A 15,764-nucleotide genomic window follows, 5' to 3' on the forward strand; every position below is an offset into this window, starting at 1 on the left:
GTGCCCTGAAAATCTAATTAATATCTGCCTATGTTCTTCTTTCTTCTTGAACATAATCTCACGCTACATACTATCACCATCCAAGAACTGCTACATTATGTGAAGCTGGCAGGAGGGTATGGTACTTTTCTGAAAATGTGAAATTACGATGCTATTTTCTTCTTTCTCTACAAGCCAAAGAGAGCCTAAGTAGAGTTTCTGTAAAATCATATGGACAAGAAAACATGCACCTCTTTCTGTTTTCTGTGCTGGCATTAGTGACATTTCACTGTCCTGGTTGTTCTGTCTTGAAATCTCTGCACTTTCTGCCTTCTCTCCTGTGGCTTCAGCGTCCGATTAATTGGGAAGTCCTTGTAGTTCTCCCTCTGCAGGGCGAGCTGACGCCCCGAAGCGGTTCTTTAGCACTATGCGCGCCTCAGGAAGCTCTGCTGCACCCCATGCCCAGCTGACCCTCTCCTTTATGTTTCCATAACTTTTATCACTGAACTTGCCACATTTTGTTATAATTATTGTCAATAATATTCTCCTGGGGCCTCAGTTCTCAAATTTTGCCATGTATTGGAATAATAAATACTTAATTAAATACCAACTAAACCTGAATCTCTGGGGAGGGGAGGTCCAGGCAAGGTATTTTTAAAGGCAGCACTTCTCAAATAATGTGCGTTCACCTGGGGATCTTGCTGAAATGCAGCTTCTCAGGTGGGGCCCAAGATGCGGCATATCTAATAAGCTCCCCTGTGACATAGATGCTGTTTATACTAAATCAGCTCAAAGTCGCCCTTAAATATTCATGTATTTTGGAAAAAAAAATCATCTTTCTTATCTGTATCTCTATCTCTATCTCAAGCTCACAAACTCTCACTCAGTTCAGGACCACTTCCTCCTCTGTTATTCTGACCTGCTGCCACCATTTAGGTGAGTCAGGTGTTGATGTTTTCTCACGCAGCAGAGTCTGGGTCGCCAGTAATCCAGCTATTGGCAGTAAGTGCGCCCCTCCCTAACCATGCAGAGTCCATGGTCTGTGTTCATCTTACTGGCCATCGACACAGTGAAAGGCTGTGTCTTAAGACAGGAAGAGGAGGAAGGTCTTGCTGCCCTTGCTTGTGCTTCAAGTTTTAAGCATGATCTCGTCTGTTTACTTTATCGTCATCCAGCCTCCAGTCTTCCACTGCTTCTTGGATGCTCACGTGACCCTGGCCTCTTTCCCTTTGGACACTCCACAGGTCTTTGCTCCCACTCCTCACACCACAATCGTCACTGTCATCTCTATTGACTTGCCCCAGAATAATCGGAACCGATGAACACAAATACAAACATAAACAGATACTTATAATGTAGACACTTTTTTTCCTACTTTAAGTGGTATTTGCTCAACTGCATGACTTTTCCTCAGTTTACGCTTCTATCTGTTACATGTGCAGAGTAATCTTTTCAGTTTTAGCTCTAAGTAACTATTATTTAGTAGGGCTAAGGTTCTATTAGCCTTCGTACAACTTTACACGGCAGTCGCACTGTGGTCTAATGGTTCCCAGAATGTTCACTGAGGTACCCTGGGGTGCAACAAGAAACTCACGGTGGCACCAGGAAATATTTTAAAAATTTCCAGGGAAAGAATGAAACTTGAGCTCTGTCAGACACCTTATGAATGACTAGCTCAGAGTAGTTCACAGTTTCAACAGTAGGTGGTGCTACATTTCTTTCCACAAATTTATATATTTATGAAGCTGGCTTCCCCAGCACCTGTGGGAGAAAGCAATACAGTGCAAAATCAATGTGGCAGAAGAGCAAGGGGCACTGTTCAGTCTGAGCTGTGCAGTGCCCAGCACACACCTGCCACTAGTAAGTCACTGTGGTTATTTAAGAATGAAATAAAAATATTATGTTTCTGTTAATTGATGTGTATTTTTGTAATTTAGCTTTTAGAACATAGTTACCTATAAAGTTGTTTGGACATAACTATCGTTTGACCTAAGGACACGGTGGAAAAATTATTGAGACCTTGAGGGCATTGTGAACTGAGAAAGTTGGGGACCCCTGCCATAGCCTGATCTTGAGAAAAATTTTGTTTTCCAAAGTTTCTTGACCCTGGAGATCCGGCAAATCTCCTCAGGTATCTATTTTATTCCAAATTTATTAAAAGTGAACCAACTTGTTGCCACATGTGGAACCCAAACTGCTTTTTTCTTTTCAAAATTTTGTTTATTTTTTATCTATTTTCAATTGTGGTAAAAAGAAAACACTTTATAGTATAATCCTTTTGTCTATTGATAAAACATAACTCCAAAGACAGATTTGGAAAAATGGCCTATCCATAGTGCAAGAATGCACCATACACACGCCTCTTACACATACCTCTTACACACCTCTTCGCACACCTCTTACACACACCTCCTCACACACCTTACATACACCTCTTCACACACCTCTTACACACCTTACATACACCTCTTCACACACCTCCTCACACCTTACATACACCTCTTCACACACCTCTTACACACCTTACATACACCTCTTCACACACCTCCTCACACCTTACATACACCTCTTCACACACCTCTTACACACCTTACATACACCTCTTCACACACCTCCTCACACCTTACATACACCTCTTCACACACCTCTTACCTTACATACACCTCTTCACACACCTCCTCACACACCTTACATGTACCTCTTACACACCCCTCACACACCTTACACACACCTCCTCACACACCTCCTCACACACCTTACCCACACCTCTTACTCACACCTCCTCACACACCTTACACGCACCTCTTACACCTCCTCACACACCTTACATGCACCTCTTACTCACACCTCCTCACACACCTTACATGCACCTCTTACTCACACACCTCCTCACACACCTTACATGTACCTCTTACACACCCCTCACACACCTTACACACACCTCCTCACACACCTCCTCACACACCTTACCCACACCTCTTACTCACACCTCCTCACACACCTTACACGCACCTCTTACACCTCCTCACACACCTTACATGCACCTCTTACTCACACCTCCTCACACACCTTACATGCACCTCTTACTCACACACCTCCTCACACACCTTACATGTACCTCTTACACACCCCTCACACACCTTACACACACCTCCTCACACACCTCCTCACACACCTTACCCACACCTCTTACTCACACCTCCTCACACACCTTACACGCACCTCTTACTCACACCTCCTCACACACCTTACATGTACCTCTTACACACCCCTTACACACCTTACACACACCTCTTACTCACACCTCCTCACACACCTTACATGCACCTCTTCACACACCTCTTACACACCTTACATACACCTCTTCACACACCTCCTCATACACCTTACATGTACCTCTTACACACCCCTCACACACCTTACACACACCTCCTCACACACCTCCTCACACACCTTACCCACACCTCTTACTCACACCTCCTCACACACCTTACACGCACCTCTTACACCTCCTCACACACCTTACATGCACCTCTTACTCACACCTCCTCACACACCTTACATGCACCTCTTACTCACACACCTCCTCACACACCTTACATGTACCTCTTACACACCCCTCACACACCTTACACACACCTCCTCACACACCTCCTCACACACCTTACCCACACCTCTTACTCACACCTCCTCACACAACTTACACGCACCTCTTACACCTCCTCACACACCTTACATGCACCTCTTCACACACCTCCTCACACCTTACATACACCTCTTCACACACCTCCTCATACACCTTACATGTACCTCTTACACACCCCTCACACACCTTACACACACCTCCTCACACACCTCCTCACACACCTTACCCACACCTCTTACTCACACCTCCTCACACACCTTACACGCACCTCTTACACCTCCTCACACACCTTACATGCACCTCTTACTCACACCTCCTCACACACCTTACATGCACCTCTTACTCACACACCTCCTCACACACCTTACATGTACCTCTTACACACCCCTCACACACCTTACACACACCTCCTCACACACCTCCTCACACACCTTACCCACACCTCTTACTCACACCTCCTCACACACCTTACACGCACCTCTTACACCTCCTCACACACCTTACATGCACCTCTTCACACACCTCCTCACACACCTTACACGTACCTCTTACTCACACCTCCTCACACACCTTACACACCCCTCACACACCTGCTGGTCGCGGAGGCAACGTCAGTCCCTGCCCTGACGTTCTTCCCCAGCCCGTTCTCCTCTGGCAGAACGTCAGGGCAGATGAGGGGAGGCGGGGACATTCCTCTTGCTGCCAGTAAAATGCCCGTCCAGCTCGTGCTCGGCGCTGTGACTGCGGAGGGATTGCGCCTCTCTCCTTCCATCTTCCGCCCGCGGAGACATCCGTTAGTTACCTCGTTTTACTTTTGCAACGATATAAAAATTAACACCCCTCTTCAGTGCCTTACCCATAAATTTAACAGCGTGTACAGCGGATTTTCACCAATAACAACGTCCTCATGCGCCTACTGTCTGCCCGCCTGTCACTCTCGTCTCACGCCCCCTGCGGGAACCGCGGACGGGCCCTGCCCGGGGCCAGAGGGCCGCCCGGAGGGGTACTCCCGGCCCGGGGTGGGGCCGCAGCCCAGAGACGGGCCTCAGCCCTGCTGTGCCCACAGCTCACGACTCCCCGTGGCAGTACTGCCTCTGCAACTGTAACCACGAAGCTGATTCCCGCGTGGTTTTATCCACGGCTGCTTCGAGTGTCCTGCAACATCCTGCCTTTCTTTAGAAACATGTGGTATTTTTCACATAAAATGGCATCGCAATTTCAGAAGAAAAAGCAAAAAACGAGGAGGATCAATTATTTAGACAAAGCACTTGAAAAAAAAAACTTGTACAACAGTAATGTTATTTGTATGCTAGAAAGTGCTTTGAAGATGATACGATTATTCATTTACTTTTACAGCCATTACCCTATTTAGGCAGCTCTGTTCAAACCCCACGAAGGAAATGGAGAGGTGTGCAAGTGCGTGGACTGTGTCTGTGCAGCCACACAGAGAGTGGATTTCACAGCAAATACAAGGCCAGGCCCGTGGGGGATCTGTGTGGATGCCCACCCCTCACTGAATGCTTCCTCTCCTACTTCATTCCACATTAATAATTCACTTCGTTGGAATAATGCCTGGTTACCTCAGCCCAAGCCATGGATGGCTCTCCTTCATTTACCCTGGTAAATACTTAACGAGACAATCTGCACACGGCTATTCAGGGATATTTGATAACAGTTTGACGTGTGACCATGCAGCCCTTGGAATTTGCAAGTTTTATGCAGTTGGCATACTCTGTTATCGATGTCTAAAGTCATAGCTGTGATCATAAATGAAGACATTTTGTCATCTCTGTTGCGTTCATGGGTGACAATGATTTTTCTTATCAACACCATAGGATGAAACACGGAACCCACGTAGTTCATACCTGTATCCCTGCGTTTTTATTTATATTTTACATCTTTACAGAATGCAGATACTCTGCAACTAGAATGTAGCCGATGATAAAATGTCGGGGAAACTCACGGCGACAGTATCACCCGGCTGTTTCCCTGACTCAGCTCCAGCCGTGGCTGAGGGCAACCATAAGCGATGCCTGCTCATCCTACTCTCTGGAGTCAATAAAAGGGTCAGATGATACTCGGAAATAGCACCGCTCCATAACCATTTGTCTCTCTTGCGAACCTTGCCACGGTTAAATCACAAGCTCTTGAAATGCCTGACTCGTGCCAATGATCTGAGACAAGACAGAACAGTAGCAGCTGTATCTACGGCCGACCTGGGGTAGTGGTGGGCGCTCAGAGAATGGCTGGCACTGTAGGTATCAGAGCCCAGAAACAGTTAACGTGAACCTGGCCCAAGGACTCGGAATGTGTGCTTTCAGAATGAGGAAAAGGACCCTGCCTTTCCTTACGGCTTAATCGCTCTAGTCCTATTTTTAATACATCCTGCTTCATAGAAGAAGCTGAACCATATTTTTCAAGCTAAAGTAAAAAAATTAAAGGATTTATGATAATCCTGTGCGGATGGTTGTGGGCGTTTTATTTCCAACTGGGGCATTTCTCTTTCTTTGTCACAGTGCTAACATTTCTCGGCTTCTTGCTACAGTCTTCTTCCTCAAACTACTCAAGTGGGGAAAAGAACATTCTCACCAGATAAGCAACAGTTCTTCCTGGCTTGGGGAATAGTTCACAGCCTCCCTGTCTATCTATTAGTAGTAACTCCTTCAGGGTTTTCAAACCACAATGTCAAAGCGCCCAATGGGATCCTACCTTGCCCACATACTGATAACCAGATCCTGCGTATTCCTCCAGGAGAAAGAACTGATTCCACATCCAGCTTCTTTTTGAACGGTTCAGCTCATTCTTGCTGTTTCCAGAGAGCTCCAGGGCCCTTTTCTTTGCTGGGAAACCACTAGTCCTCTTAGATAACGGAGTTGAGAAAGTTGGGTAGGGCTGACCAACCCAAAAGAGGAGCAAGAAGTACCGGTAAGTTCTCATTGTGATGACGCGGTCCAGGCTCTGGGCAGCAGCGCTCCTATCCTTGGAGTGCCTTGGATCACTGGACTGTGCTCAGCCTCATTCCTTCTTTCTTCCACAACGCCCTCGGCTTGGCTATCGGGATATCTGGAAAGAATAATAACATATCAAGCATTTTTAGAGATGCTTAAGATTCAGTGTCAGAGCAAATAAGCTCTGGCAAAGGAGGACAGGCATTTAAATAGCAAAACGACAAAAATAAGTTGGCTATCAGTTTTGAAACGAGGAAAAAGGATGCTTTGGGTATGCACAACGGAAGGCCTGGGCCCCCGAGGAAGCTGCTGTTTTCCTCTCTCCTGTGTTATCATGTCCAAACCCTGTTTTAAGTGATAGCATTTTTGTAAGTCAACATGCCAGAGTGGATTATTTCACCGCCGTTTTACCTCTGGGTACCTGGGCTGAGATCTGGTGAGAAGAAATGAGTTTGTGTTTCAGATTCTGTTTGCATATTTATCCTCATGAACAAGTCTAAGGCAAAGATGATCACAGACCATTTCAATTTAATTGAGAGTCGACAGTGCTGAAATTTTGCTAGAATGTGTTGAGTAGCTGTGATGTGGAGACATGTCAAAGTGCAGACCCTTGGCTTTGGACATGAGCTGATAGAACAATCTGGGTAAAATGAGGTTGAGAAAACCATACACCTCCTCTTCAGGATTCATGTTAGCATATTGAAGTTTCTGAAGTTAAATTTTGTAATATTGAATCCAGTATTTCCCAAACTTAACTGGGAAACTTATTTTTTCTTGTATGACTTAATTAATAGTGCAGGATGTGTTAAGAGGTAGGTATAGAATTTGACTTTCATAGAATATGAGAATTAAATGAACAATTTTATTGAACTACCTTTAGGAATTCCTAGGCTTTTATGTCTGAATTTTACTTGTATCACAAGCAACCAAGCATATTTTTAAAACTGGTCAATCTGTTACTGGAGAGTTGATTTTCTCTGTCACTAGCTGGGGTGGGGTTCTTGCCATAGCTTCAGAAAAGGAATTTTCTGAGAAGATTCACATGGGAGAATGAATGGATTTTATTTGCATGGAGTTACGTTCCTGGGGTTTTGATGTCCCATGCTCCTTGATCCAGTGCTACAAAGGGATCAGTTGTGGGTTCAGCAAAGCTAGAAGTAGGGCGGTGTCCAAAGTTTGTGGGCCATCATGAAACTGGACCCGGCAGAATATCAGGCAAGATTCAGCCCCTCGGTCCTACAGGGCCATAAGGCACGTGGGCGAATGCAGGGCATGGGAGCCCACAAGCCGGGGGTCCGGCGTAGGCAGCGACAGAAAAAGAAGAGAGGGAACTTCCTTTGTTCAGGAGACTATGTATTCAGATTTCCCAGCCTTGCAGTGGCCACGTCTGTTCTGGCCACTGACCTGTTCCCTGGTGTGATAGACAGGTTAGCCCCTTCCCTTGACACTCAGATCTTACTGGGCATGTGTTTAACCTGCCTTTGTCCCCCATCAATCTGAGAGGAACAGACCTGGAGAGTGTTAAACTGCAGCTTCCTGGCAAAGCTGTACAAATGCCATGCCTATAGTATCTGGTCGCCCCTTTTGCTCCTTTCCTGTTAAATAATAACCAGGTTATTGCAATGGTATCAAAACAATTTCTATGTAGTTTTCATAGGCACCTCACACATATCTGAATATCACAGGGCAAGATTTTAGAAAGTCAGCTATTGTACTTGTGGGTAATAATTTTCCATGGCAAATACTATTTTTCAAGAATACAATCTAGCATTTAAAAAAAAATCCTTGGGCCAGACTGCTTGGCAAAGATGTCACAGATTGGTTTACTATTTTATTAAAGTGATACCTGCCTATATCTCCATCCTAAACTTTTCCACATTTCTTGGAAAAAAATCTAACAAATTACTACTTCACCTGACTATTTGACATAAAAAATATTTTCTTAAATAATACTAACAAAAAATAAAGTGTTTTTTAAAAAATATATGTTTTTACTGATTTTTTTAGAGAGAGAGAGAGGGAGGGAGAGAGAGAGAGAAACATTGATGTGATAGAGAAACATCGATTGGCTGCCTCCTGCATGCCCCCTAGTGGGGGTGGAGCCCGTAACCCCAGGCATGTGCCTTGAGTGGGAATTGAACCCGGACCTCTCAGTCCATGGGATGATGCTCAATCCACTGAGCTACATGGGCTGGACATAAAATACTTTTTAATGTAGAACATAATAGTAATGAAACCAGTACTGCTGGCAGCAGGAGAAATGGCACTGGTTGTCACCAGTGGGACCAGACCTGGGTTTAGCAACCTTGGTGCTTGAGTTCTGGCTAGGAAAGAATTCAGAATCCAGACTCAAACGATAAGAGAACATTTATTTGGAAAATAACAGAGGTAGAAGAAGTGATTTGTAGAAGAAATGGGCTTAGGAAATGAGCTATGAAGGCAGAGGAAGGGCCCTTGGAGCTTGGGAGTGAGGAAGTAAAGGTGACCTACCTAGGGGGAGGAACAGGCATGGGGGTGCTCCTGGGAGGGAGAGCACGCAGGGACCTCCATCCTGAGGGTGCAGATTTGAGGGGAGGTCCCAGGGAAAGACCTCAATAGAATATTCAGTAGTTTTCCAGGTGTGTCCTTTTAGGATTGGCAGCAGAGTAGGGCTTACTACTCGAGGCAGCTGGTCCTGAGGTCAGCATGGCATCACTTGTCTGGTTTTGCTGCTTTTCTGGGCCTGGAGCTGAACTACAACTGAGGCCTAGATGTTATCTGTGAGTAGGAAAGGTCAGGGGCTCCAAACCGCATGATCAGTGATATGCTAAGGGAGGGAGGAAAGGTCACCCTGGGGTGAGGTCCTACTCTGCAATTGTTGGTTGCTAGGCACCCCAGGCTTTTCACCCTGGTGACCTTCTGCACCTGGCCCATCGTCCTTGCCCTGCTCCTGTCTGTCCAAACTGCCAACCACAGTACATTCACTCTAAATAAATGCACGTAAATAAACATATTCTAGGTAATCTGATCAGCGCTCTTTTTCTCTTTGTTAGAAAATATTTGTTCACCTGTCTCCTATTATTCTACCAGGTCAATGTGTATGTGACCAGTTTTATTTATTTATTTTCCTCAGCAACGAGTAATTATCACCACCTAACACAAGGCTTAGGGAAAGCCTTCTGTTGTAATATACGTGAAATATTTCACAGCGTTCAGCATCTTAAAACCTTGATTGCATTATTATGCATCTTCTTGACAGCAGGCTGGGACAGTTGCTGCCACAGGTGAGTAGATTAGTGTGGTGACAATTAGTCATGCTGGAAACACGCCAGGCAACAGTATACTTGTCACTGGGTGGCCTTGGTCCAGGTGTGGAGTGACTGATGCTCAGTTAGGCACCGAGGAGGCCTCTCTTCTCATGGGTAGTGTGGAAGGGGACGGAGGAAGCGTATGGAGAAAGGCCCTCCAAAGACAGCTATTCATTTTTAGCAGTAGAGAGTACACGGAGGTTGAGTCAGTGGGAATCCCATTTTTCTTAATTTCCCACATTCTCCACTGTGTGCATAGACAATTCCGCGGCGAGGGAGGCAGGGAGCTGGGAGTCAGCTGTTCGAAAGGCAGACTCCCGAAGGCCATTTTAAAGAAAAATCTAGCCCTGTGGGTGTTGTGGGCAAACTCTGCAAGCTGTTGCCACTTGAATATTAAACATTAGTTCTTTTTAATATCACAGATACCAAAATGTCAAGTATTTCATAATTTTAACGCATTTTCAAAGTGGTGCGGATTGGAGCAGTTTTCCAAGGGTGCCAGAACATCTAGGCTGGCTCTCCCACCACGTTTTGTATCCATGGCAGGGTGTGTCCATGGGAAAAACTCCATGTTCCAAACCACTAAAATTAGCACGGTCCACTCATATTTGGTGTGTGCTTTTTAGAAGGATATATTTCTCTGTGAAATTCTATGGTTAAAAAATACCCAATGAACTTTAAACGGTTGAATATATAACTTCGCAATTCCCAATGAATACTTCTCAACAGGCAGGACTGCACAGTGGTTAGGATTATCCATGCTGGAGCCAGACTGCCTGGGTTTAAATCCATGCTCTGCCTATTAGTTACTGTGCACGCAGAAAAATGGCTTAATCTTACTGTACCTTAGTTTCTTCTTCTGTAAGTGGGGATAATTATAGTAACTACCTGGTAGGGTTTTGTAAGGATTAAATAAGTCATTGTAGCAAAGCACTTAGTAAGGTATTACTAAGTATTAGCTGTTGTTATTATGATTACTGTTGTTATCGTTACTGTTACTTGCATGGCATGGATGGAACCCATCTACAGCCCAACGCAGAAGTCTGCAGGAGATGGCATGGTTCCTTTCCCCTTAGGCCTAAAGGCTTTTACTTTTCAAGAAGCATTTCCAGCCCTGGCCGGTTTGGCTCAACGGTTAGAGCGTCGGCCTGCGGTCCAGAGAGACCCGGGTTCCGTTCCCGCTGAGGGTATGTACCTCGGTTGCGGTTTGTCCCCGGCCCTGGTCAGTCGTGTGGGTGGCAGCCACTCGATGTGTTCCTTTCATATCGATGTTTCTCTCTCTCTCTGTTCCTCTCTCTCCCTTCCACTCTACCTGGACAAAAGATAGAAAAATGTCCTCAGGTGAGGATAAAAAAAAAAAAAAAAGAAGCATTTCCAAATACGTCAGGTTATTTTAAAACTAAAGAGTGATGCCCTTTAAAAATGAGAATGAGTCCATTTGCTAACTGTTTTCCTTGGGTGGCCCTCCGTTGAGGGTCTCTCAGGAACAGTGTGAAGGCAGAGAAGGCAGAAGCCCTGTGCCCGCTACGGGGGAAAGGAAAGTTCGCTGGAGGACGGACTCAGTCATAGAATTTCTGTGCTTTTTCCCCCTTCTGTTTTGCTATGTTAAACTTTTGTTATTTTATTTTATTTTTTTATCCTCACCTGAGGATATTTTTCCATTTTTTGTACAGATAGAGTGGGAGGGAGAGAGAGGAAGGGAGAGAGAGAGAGATACATCGACGTGAAGGGACACATCGAGTGGCTGCCACCCGCACGACCAACCAGGGCCGGGGACAAACTGCAACCGAGGTACATGCCCTTAGCGGGAACCGAACCCGGGTCTCTCCAGACCGCAGGCTGACGCTCTAACCGCTGAGCCAAACTGGCCAGGGCTGCTATGTCAAACTTTTAAATACCATCTTTATTCAGAACAAGCCCCAACGTTGTCATTTTGCCCTGGTGATATGGTGCTGGACAAACATATCCTGTAACAAACAGGCTGACATATTCTAAGGCTGTAGCAGATGACAACTGGATATAGTTAAAATGAATCACGTACATATTTTAGATTTTACTGAATCTGAAAACAGGGAATGAAAACAGAAAAGCATACTGCAAGCATAACCTTAGATGAAAAAACCCAGGTGCCGGATGGCCACAAGTTCGCAGGGAGGAAACGCCTCGGAGAAGCACGGGGAGCTGCTGATGCCCGGCCGGATCGCAGGACCACACGGCCAGCAGCAGTCAGGCGGGCCAGCCCGCTGTAAAGGCGTCTAGCAGTAAACCAGGGGGACAAAGATGTAGGGGCGTGCAGAGACATCTAACTCAAAAATAGCTGGCATGATTACTCAATCAGGAAAGATTAGCTATGGAAAGGGGAAGGAATGCCAAACAGAGTAGGTATTGTACCTTTTGCCCCCACCCCCTTGTGGCATTAAAGAGCAAATCAGAAATAGCAATAGCTCTATAAATATAAAGCTCAAACTGCCTAATGACAGCCTAATGACAGTTTAGCAATGGGCTAAAAGATTATGTAATAAACTAGATCACTACCTTTAATTTTCTTTTTGCTGGAATCTGGGTTTTTTTTTTTTAACTTTCTATTTCTTATAGGCTATTATTTGTATTTTCTCAAATTTGTATGCCAAGGTGGTTAGTCCGGAAAAATAGTTAAAATCTTTGCAGAAGCCTTTTTTTTAGTGATGTGTAGAAGGTAACTAGGATATTTATGAGTAGCAGGCAAGGCCCACATAGCACTGATAAGTACACACTTTGAAAATTTATTTGCCTGGCAGTCAATATGCCTGTATACTTCAATCTTCACAAGAGTATATAGTCAAATCCAACTTTTATTTAATGCATTCCATTTAGGAGGAGCCTGGGCCTCATTAATTCAGGCTCTACTAATTTAGAAGATGTGCTAGTTAGTGTAGAAGCTGGGCTGAAGATTTCCTTTGATGAGTAAAACCTTTTCCTTTTGGAAATTAATTATGTAAAAATATTTCATAGAGATAAATAGAATGCGAAAACAAACTACAATGTCTTCAAGTTCCCTAAAGTACTTTGGAATCGCCTTTTATTTGCAAATAATTAATACACTAATTAGAAAACTTCTCTATTGATTGAATTGCTTCTCTAGTGACTTATGTTTGATAACAGTCTGAATTACTCACTGTATTATCTGGTTTTGAGATACTGATTCAATTATACTATTTACAGACAAACAAATAAGTAAATATTAGACAGATTTAAAAGCTATAATTACTTTAAGGTTGTAGAATTCAGACTTAGCATGCATTTGTTCTGATGTTCTTGATTAATTCTAATCAGTGCAGTATTACTATAATGCTATCTGGGTTTATAAATTAAACCAAAATGCATTCATTCTTTGGTATGCATAACCTTAACTTTGGTATTAAAAGAACAGTAAACATTCAGTAAAGCAACATTATTAATGTACTTTAACCATTTAACATAGAGAATGTTGTAAAATTTGTAATGAAATTATGTCTTCAAATAAATAGTATTGTGCATATGTTTTATAGCATAGTATTTTGTATGATGCTGCTCACTGAAAACATTTCTGAAAATATTATCTACGTATAAGTCATCCTAACCCATTGGCATAACCCATTAGCAATGTTTTTAGCATATGTATTGTAAATCCTGTATTAAGTTTTGGTATATTTTCTCATATTATTTCATCCATGAATTAGAAAACAGCTTGTTATTTACATCTATTTAACATTTCTCCTGACCCTATTGTATTTCAATTCAGCCTGAAATCTCTCTAGTCCCACACTGTCTTTGGGCGCAATGGAGTGAGGGTGGTATTTATTCCGTTAAAAACTAGCAAAGTAAAGAAACAGAACTGTGATATCTGGATGAATTAAACAGAGTGAAGCCAAAGGGACATGTCTAACACACACACACACACACGTGTATATATATATGTATATATACATATATACATACATATATATATATATTTTGTTCTGAAAGAAGAGTTTTGCATTCAATTAAGTTAGTTCAAGATCAACTTTCTGGTCACTGAAGAAACTTCGTTTTGAATGGGTTGCCACCTGGTGTAAATAAAAAGAAGTCGCTGGAACATGGCTGATCTTCTAGAAGTGGTGACATAAGGGTAGAACCAATTTACAATTTGTGGTAGAGATTTCACATGAAGTCTTCATTTCTAAACCCCCATTTCATTTTTCTGTAAATGTCAAAGTCACTGTTGAGTAAAATTGGTTCCGTTTCGTGTGTGTAATGAACTCCACTGAAATGTGTCAAACAGCTTTGGCATCTCTCATCACGCAGCATTTCTCCGGTGCCAGTGAATCATTATGGCAACAGCCATCAAGTGATGCCTGATTTTTTTTTTTTTTGTAAATGTTTATATTTGTGGATAATTTGTGAATCTGTTTGCAAACTGATGTATTTCCAGATGAAGCCATTCAATGGTATTACCCTCATTCTAAAAATCATACTCCACACATTACATTAATGAAGATAGAGTCAAATGTGTTTCAGCACATAAAACTGTGTTTTATATGTAGCTGAAGTTCAAGGAATATTTGTGGATTTGAAGTACTCACTTGGGACAAAATACTCAAAAACTTGAATCAGAGAATAAAGACAAAGTTCTTTTTTCCACATGAGGGGAAAAGTCCAAACTACTTTATAGAGAGAGGAGGTATCAGAGTATGGTTTCAAGAACAGACTCTTGCACACCATGTGTCTGGGTTAGAAGCTCACTCCTGCCCAAGCCTGGCTGGGCAAGCAGGGGACCAACATATGTCTCAGTTTCTTTAATCTATAAAATGGGATGATACCCAGAGGTTGGCTGTGAGGATAAAATGAATAAATTCGTATGAGGTGTTAGTTATCAAGATGGCCATAACCTAAACTGTCAGAGTGCCTTGGGAGGGGACACACCGGTCATCCTGAGGTCAGTTTGCCTGTCATGCATTTCTTCTTTAGCCTCTTACAAGGAAGAAACTGAGCCAGTAGCTGATCTTGAAAGATCAGTACGTGCCCACTTCTGGATGAACTTGTGCCTTCAGGGGATCTGGCGACATTTTTATTTGTGGAGGGAACAGTCCGGAAGCAGTGCAGGCCCTTCCCCACGGGTCTTTCTGACCACCCCCACCCCCCACCCATGTTTATTTGCCACTCAGTTGCATTTATCTCACGTTCACTGTGGTTGTCTTAAACCCCCTTCCTTCATTCCTTTGTCCTTGCTGCCTGGCTCCTGAGGGCCCCTGGGTCTGTGGATGCTCTTTTCCCAAAAGGGTTACTTAGGAGACCAAAGGAGAAGAGAAGGCATATTGTTCCTATAATCAGCTGTCCCTGGCATGAATTGTAAACATCTCTGGAGCAAACGATATGTCTAAGTTGCAGAAATGTGTGGAAGACTTGGTTTCATGTTACTCCCTACTTGTAAGGTGGGCCCTCTGGCAGACACGTGGTTTCTTTGGATGCTCAGCCATTTAAGTCCAGGGAGCTTGACCAAGCCCGCCAGATGTTCAAACCTCTGGCACTCCAGCGTGAACGATTTCCGTGAGTTTGTTCTTCCGTCAGTAGGTTGATGGGAGGGCAGCCTGACAGTATTGGCAGGGGCTCTGGGACAGCCGCAGACATGGGTAACTTTGTGGGTGTGGGGGCTCAAATAGATTTAACTTCATTAAATTGCAAAGTGAGTCCCATGGCTGTGTTTACTGTGAGGTTGCTGTGAACTTGGTGCGTTGCCCGTGGTTTCAAAGGCTCATGCTTGTGTGAAGTGTAATGCACAGTCGAGATTGTTTACTTCTGCTGAGACGCCATCTGAGCCTCTTTGCAATGTCATGTAGTCTAACTCGTAAACGGTGACGCTAGTTAACTTCGCTGTGTTCGGTCCCTGCGCTTACCATGTGCAGGGCT

General features: G+C 43.9%; 1 protein-coding gene across 2 annotated transcripts in view; it reads right to left on the reverse strand.

Moving 5' to 3' along the window:
* CDH6 (cadherin 6) overlaps positions 1-15,764 on the reverse strand; it is a 130,091-nt gene that overhangs the window by 48,672 nt on the left and 65,655 nt on the right. The window contains exon 2 of one of the 2 annotated variants that reach the window (XM_036279298.1): positions 6,335-6,688. In XM_036279298.1, the coding sequence (XP_036135191.1) occupies positions 6,335-6,562 (228 nt within the window). In that variant the 5' untranslated portion in view covers positions 6,563-6,688. Of the gene's footprint in view, positions 1-6,334; positions 6,689-15,764 lie in introns of those variants that run through there. The other variant, XM_036279299.1, reaches the window with a different exon arrangement.

This window comes from Molossus molossus, unplaced genomic scaffold (assembly GCF_014108415.1).
Source record: "Molossus molossus isolate mMolMol1 unplaced genomic scaffold, mMolMol1.p scaffold_m16_p_3, whole genome shotgun sequence".
NCBI classification, from domain to species: Eukaryota; Metazoa; Chordata; class Mammalia; order Chiroptera; family Molossidae; genus Molossus; species Molossus molossus.